At 41.1% G+C, this 7,500-nt stretch overlaps 1 protein-coding gene across 1 annotated transcript in view; it reads left to right on the top strand.

Annotated features, from left to right (window-relative positions):
- Window positions 1-2,626, top strand: part of LOC137969410 (AP-2 complex subunit alpha-2-like) — a 33,024-nt gene extending 30,398 nt beyond the window's left edge. Inside the window, exon 25 of the mRNA XM_068815629.1 lies at window positions 745-2,626. Within this exon, the coding sequence (XP_068671730.1) occupies window positions 745-822 (78 nt within the window). The 3' untranslated portion in view covers window positions 823-2,626. The remainder of the gene's footprint in view (window positions 1-744) is intronic.
- The last annotated feature ends 4,874 nt before the right edge of the window (window positions 2,627-7,500 follow it).

Here is a 7,500-nt window from a genome sequence, read left to right as displayed (position 1 = left end):
ATTTTAACTAACAATAGCAATTGCTGTAATTTTTGTAGCCAATAGAATCGTTAAATTTTTATTTAACATTTTTTATTTTTTACAACTTTCTTTTGTACATAAGCTAGCGTAGGATCTCTTATACTCCTTGAGTTTTTATCATTCTCCTGTAAATTGTCAAATTCTTTAAGTACCATATGTTAATTAGTGTTGCTATTTTACTAGTGTCCCTGGTTACTTTTACTTTACTGTACTTTACTTTTAATTACTTCACTCCTGGCGGCTCATGCCAAATTCTGAAAACGATGTGATCAGTGACTACGCGACTGCGCAAAAACACAGTACAGCCTGGCCGGTCCTTTCTGATAAGATGAAACGTTTTGCTCAGATGTGAAAAGACGCGTTTTGCCTTTCTGATTGGCAAAGAAAAATCCCAAAACGTGGTTGAGGGCCGGAAAGACTAGAACTACATGTAGAAAACCCTATTGATGACATTGTATAGGTACAAATCTCACTGCTTTTTTCATATATGTGCAAACGTTAAGACTTAAAACTCGATTCTTAATGTCTTCGCCAGTGCAAGGTCACCGGCAGCGTTGTTAAGACTTTTAGACAAGATCACCGAGCGAAAAACAATGATTTGCGATTACGCCGCAGTTGGGTAGCAAAAACGTTTCATGTCTTAAATTTTGCCTGTAAATTTTCCATCATTCGTTGTTCATTTTACTAATTGATACCTCTTTGATCATCTTGTGTTTTTTGCAGATGTTCAGATTGACAATACGAAGTTCAAGGGCTGACGTCGCCAAATACCTTGTAGATATATTGATTGACCAGTTTTAAAACCAGTTTGTCCAGGTGCTGGGCGCTTTAGAGTTTGCAGGAGGAAGACATTTATTACAGAGTAACTTGTCATACTTACCGGGTATTTTAATTTTTGTGCAAGTGGAAATGTCTAGTGAAGCTTCAACGCAGCTTCGTGTAATGTCGTGAACGTTTTTCGTGCGTTTGAAGTGGTTGCCACGGTGTGGATTGCTGGCGTTATCCTTCGCAAAATTTGTTGGTCCATCGTACGCAAACTGTTTATTATCCAACTTCTGATTTTCTCGAGTTTTGCTCGGATTACGCGTGTTCGGAAGTTTTACTCACGTTCAGTGTTTTCCGATTTTCCGTTTCTCTTGCGCTTTGTAGTAGTATCACTGGTTCCCTCTCGTTTTGGTTTCTGACGTAAATCTGATCGACTCTGGGTTCCATAGACCGTATTCATAAATGTGGCCAAGAAATATTCTTTTGTCTTTATGCTAATCATCCTTACTAGCCTCACTTTGGAGCAAAAAATCTTTTGAATTTTGTTCATGCTAACGAGGCTAGTGAGGATGATTAACATAAAAACAAAAGAATAATTTCTTAGCCGCCATTTATGAATACGGTCTATAGTAGTACCGATGCAAGAAAAATGAGTTCATTATTTCACACGCAAACTGCTCACCAGATATTTTAGAGCTTGTAAAAGTCGTAATGCTTACATGAGAAGTGATGGAGTTATATTAGTCCACCCGATGCGGTGTATGCTTAAGGCTTACTACCACACAACTTACTACCATAAAAAAAATCATTCTTCTTTGTCTTTAAATTCCGAAAATTTGTTTGCTTTTGAAACATTGATCAAATGGTTGTGGATTTTACGGTCCGCGAAACTGACCTGTGGGCCCCAGAGAGCTGGATGGAGCAGAGAATGACGTCACTCCATTTAGAATGCAGGTTATCGACTATGGAAAACGCTAATAATAGTCTAAAAGCCCGAAACTCTAGTGCTGTATGCTAAATCAGTCGTGAACTCAAGTGACTGTTAGGCAATCCAGTCTTTTACTGTCATTTCCTTTCCCTCACAAACTTTTTAAGTTAGTAACAGCGGACCGTCAAATAAATAGAGGATATTACATGGCTGGGCGGAGATACGAAATTTCTCTGCGAATGTTGAGAAATCCGAGTAACATATTTTTCAACACGAGAAGAGAAATTTCGTATCTCCAAGCGGTCATGAAGTGTTCTGTTTATTATATAAACACTAATGAAATACCAAACCATTTCACTTTAATATTTGTAGATTTCTTATGTAACCATAGCAACGGTGATCTTTTCACCCATGGAGGAAACATGTTTTTCACACATGAAGAGTTTTCGCGCAAAACCTCACCTACCATTTTATTAGTGTTTAGATAATAAACTTTTAACTTGAAATAAACTATCTTCTGCTTCAAACGAAGGCTGAAAAACGTCGCCGGTATAGTGATAAGCACGCACCCTTTCAAAGTGAATAATAGGAGTGATATTCTTTTTAATCTAAGTAGCACTTGGAATACAGTCGAAGCTGGAACAATACCAGCAATAGCCAGTTAGCGAGAGCCGCAGCATTATTCACTCTGTCACTTTAACATTTTTTAACTTAGACCATTTTATTAGAAATTTCGTGGTAGTCCATCAATCATTCTCTCTTCCTTAGGTTGTATTTAGTTGTGCACAAGTAGTTTACAGAACTTTCTTCTTGAACGTGCATTGATCATCGTATGGACCTAAAACAAAATAATTTCAAAACGGTGAATACTTACTGCGCCTTTCAATAACCTGCGGACTCTTAAATTCAAAGGTCAACCGACAAATGCGTTTTTCGCTACTGTCAATCAAATGTTCGGCGGCTCCTCCCAGCTTCCGACTATGTTGACTGAACTGGGCTCAACGATGTGATTTGATTATTGCGCGCTCGACAGTAGTCGGAAGCTCGGAGGAGCCGCCGAACATTTGATTGACGGTTGCGAAAACCTCATTTATTTTGTTGGTTGACCTTTGAATTTAAGGGTCCGCATGTTATTGAAAGGCACAGTAAAAAAAAGTTTGCGCGCCTGCATTGTGAGGTTTATAAACGCCAGGTGATACTTTTTTTTTTGCCCTCTGTCAATGTCCTGATTTGTCAGGCAATATAGTTTTCTTTGAACACCGGTCGGACGTACGGGATGAAAATTAATCGCACCTGCGACTTGATTTTGCTTGCGAAAAGCTATTTTAAAGCAAGACAAAAAAGTAGAGAGCGTATTGTACTAGTTAATGACTGGCTGTGGAAAGTGCTGTATCTTACTCGACCATTAGTTAACGCAAACTGTCATAATTTGCATAATTAACCTAGGATTTTTATATAAAAAAATAAAAAACAACATGTAACAAACATAAGTAGAAGTCATTGTCCAGGGGTCGAGAATCGCCTGATGGAAAATAAAAATACAAAAAAGCTTGTGGGTTTGTTTTTTTTTTTTCGCGGCTTCGTCTGTTCCAACCGAATTTCCGCGTTTGACAATCGAAAAAAGCCTTTCCAAGCGTAATTTTATCACCCAGGACGGTTCATCCCTAACACTGATCATCTGTCCCTAGCATTAATCATATGTCCCTAGCAATGATCGACTGTCCCTAGCAATGATCAATTGTCCCTAGTAGTGATTGACTTTACATAGCACTGATCATCTCTCCCTAGCACTGATCAACTGTCCCTAGCATTGTCTCCAGCACTGAAAAACTGTCCTTAACTTTCATCAACTTTCTCTAGCACTGATCATTTGTCCCTGGCGCTGGTCATCTGTCTCTAATACTGATCAACTGTCCCTGGTACTGATAAACTGTCACTTGCACTGATCATTTGTCCCTAGCAAAGATATTTTGTCCCTAGCACTGATCATTTGTCCCTAGTACTTCTCCCCAAACTCATCTGTAATTGCAACTTCTGAGAAGACAAAAGAAAAGAATAGGCTACGTAGTAATAGCATATTCCCTTATCGCTGGATCTGAGCCGAGATCCTCTAAAGAGAGGACACGATGTTTAGAAGACGTAAGTTGAGGGGAACGTAGTACCAAGCATTTCATTTAAGAATTTCTTCTCAGGTTATATACCAAAGATAGCCTTGGTCAAAAAGAAAGCGAAAGCATACCCCCAACCATTAAATTCACTGTCTGTTACCAGCTTGTTGTTGTTATTCTTTAGGAAAAGATTATTTTTGATCAAGTTTGATTGAATAAGTACATGTCGGTGATACAAGACTAGTTACTTTTTTGTTTGATTTTACTGCTGCAAAAACTAAATAAATTAACAGAGTAAAGAAAAATTATTTAAAAGCAGATTTTATTTGCCATGCAATGCCTGTAGATGCCCAGGAAAGGGTTTTCCAGATCATGATACTTTTTGTGATTTTTAGCTGCATGAAACGTGTTTTCTGGAGTACATTAGTGGACATTGAAATATTTGTTGGTCAGTATTGCACAAAAAATAGCAAAAAGAACTGTAGAAATAAGAATTAAGTATTGGTTGAATATTATTGGGGGGGGGGGGGGGGTTTAAGGAGAGTAAGGACAGATGATCGATGCTAGGGAAAGATGATCAGTGCTAGGGACAGATAACTAGAGCCAGGGGCAGATGATCAGTACTAAAGACAGTTGATCAGTGTTAGGGACAGATGATCAGTGATAGGGACAGATGATCAATGCTAGGGACAGATGATCAATTATGCTAGGAACAGTTGATCAGTGTTTATCAGTGTTAGGGACAAATGAGCAGTAATAGGGCCAAATGATCAATACTGGGGACAAAAGAACAGTGCTGGGGGACAGATGATCAGCGTTATGGACAGTTGATTGGTGCTTTAGGGACAGATGATCAATGATAGGGACAGTTGATCAGTGCTAGGGACAGATAACAAGCGCCAGGGACAGCTAGATGAACAGTGCTAGAGACATTGGTGCTAGTAAAAGTTGATCAGTACTTAAGGGACAGATGATCAGTGCCAAGCCGACAGATGATCAGTGCTAGGGACAGATGATCACTGCTGGGACAAATGATCGGTGCTAGTGAAAGTTAATCAGTGCTTAAGGGACAGATGATCAGCACTTAGGGACAGATGTCGAGTAATAGGGACAGTTGATCATTGCTACGGACAGATAATCACTACTAGTGATCAATTGATCAGTGCTAGGGACAAATGATCAATGCTAGGGACAGATAATCACTACTAGTTACAGTTGATCAATGCTAGGGACAGTCGATCATTGCTAGGAGCAGATAATCACTACTAGTGCCAGTCAATCACTACTAGGGAAAATTCATCATTGCCAGGGACAGTCGATCACTGTTAGGGACAGTTGATCACTGTTAGGGACAGTCGATCATTGCTAGGGACAGATGATCAGTGTTAGGGTCAGTCAATCACTAGTAGGGACAGTCGATCATTGCTAGGGACAGATGATCAGTGCTAGGGACAGTCAATCATTAGTAGGGACAGTCTATCATTGCTAGGGACAGTTGATCATTGCTAGGGACAGATGATCAGTGCTAGGGACAGGCAATCACTAGTAGGGACAGATGATCATTGCTAGTGTCAGTCGATCATTGCCAAGAACAGTCGATCACTACTAGGTACAATTGATCATTGCTAAGGACAGTCAATCACCAATAGGGACAATTGATCATTACTAGGGACAGTCGATCACTACTAGGGACAGTAGATCATTGCTAGGGACAGTCGATCACTACTAGGGACAATAGATCATTGCTAGGGACAGTTGATCAGTGCTAGGGACAGATAACAAGCGCCAGGGACAGCTAGATGATCAGTGCTAGAGACATTAGTGCTAGTAAAAGTTGATCAGTACTTAAGGGACAGATGATCAGTGCCAGGCCGACAGATGATCAGTGCTAGGGACAGATGATCACTGCTGGGACAAATGATCGGTGCTAGGGACAGGCGATCACTAGTAGGGAAAGATGATCATTGCTAGTGTCAGTCGATCATTGCTAGGGACAGTCGATCACTACTAGGGACAATTGATCATTGCTAAGGACAGTCAATCACTAATAGGGACAGTCGATCATTGCAAGGGACAGATGAACAGTGCTAGGGACAATCAATCACTAGTAGGGACAGTTGATCATTGCCAGGGACAGTGGATAACCGCTAGGGACAGTCGATCACTACTATGCACAATTGATCATTGCTAAGGACAGCCGACCGGTGCCAAGGACAGTCGATCTTTCCTAGGGACAGATGATCAGTGGTTGGGACAGTCAATCACTTGTAGGGACAGTCGATAATTGCCAGGTTGACACAAGATCAGTGCTAGGACAGGCAATCACTAGTAGGGATAGATGATCAAAGCTAGGGACAGCTGTCATTGTTACGGACAGTCGATCATTGCTAGGGACAGTAGATCAATGCTAGGGACAGTCGTTCATTGCCAACCTGAGAGACAGTCAATCACTACTAGGGACAACTGATCATTGCTAGGGACAGTCGATCAGTGCTGGGGACTAATGATCATTGCTAGGGACAGGACGATAAGTGCTAGGGACAAATGATCATTACTAGGGACAGTCGATCATTACCAGGGACAGTTGATCATTGCTAGGGACGACTGATCATTGCTAGGGACAGTCGATCACTACTAGGGACAATAGATCATTGCTAGGGACAGTCGATCATTCCCAGGGACATCTGATCATTGCTAGGAACAATTGATCATTGCTAGAGAAAGTCGATCACTACTACGGACAATAGATCATTGCTAGGGACAGTCGATCACTACTAAGGACAATAGATCATTGCTAGGGACAGTTGATCACTACTAGGGACAATGGATCATTGCTAGGGACGATTGATCATTGCTAGGGACAGTCGATCACTACTAGGGACAATAGATCATCGCTAGGGACAGTCGATCATTCCCAGGGACATTCGATCATTGCTAGGAACAATTGATCATTGCTAGAGAAAGTCGATCACTACTACGAACAATAGATCATTGCTAGGGACAGTCGATCATTGCTAGGGACAGTCGATCACTACTAGGGACAATAGATCATTGTTAGGGACAGTAGATCACTACTAGGGACAATGGATCATTGCTAGGGACGATTGATCATTGCTAGGTACAGTCGATCACTACTAGGGACAATACATCATCGCTAGGGACAGTCGATCATTACCAGAGACATTCGATCATTGCTAGGAACAATTGATCATTGCTAGAGAAAGTCGATCACTACTAGAGACAATAGATCATTGCTAGGGACAGTCGATCATTGCCAGGGAGAGTTGATCATTTCTAGGGACAGTCGATCATTGCTAGGGACAGTCGATCACTAGTAGGGACAAAAGATCATTGCTAGGGATAATTGATCATTGCTAGGGACAGTAAATCACTAGTAGGGACAATAGATCATTGCTAGGGACATTCGATCATTGCAAGGGACAATTGATCATTGCTAGGGACAGTCGATCACTACTTGGGATAACAAATCATTGCTAGGGACAGTAGATCATTGCCAGGGACACTTGATCGATGCTGGGACAGTCGATCATTGCTAGGGACATTCGATCATTGCTAGGGACGATTTATCATTGCTAGGGACAGTAGATCACTACTAGGGACAATAGATCATTGCGAGGGACAGTCGATCATTGCCAGGGAAATTCGATCATTGCTGGG

This window comes from Montipora foliosa, chromosome 9, assembly GCF_036669935.1.
Source record: "Montipora foliosa isolate CH-2021 chromosome 9, ASM3666993v2, whole genome shotgun sequence".
NCBI classification, from domain to species: Eukaryota; Metazoa; Cnidaria; class Anthozoa; order Scleractinia; family Acroporidae; genus Montipora; species Montipora foliosa.
The sequence above is the reverse complement of the archived record's forward strand: the minus strand, read 5'-3'. Positions and strand labels throughout refer to the sequence as shown.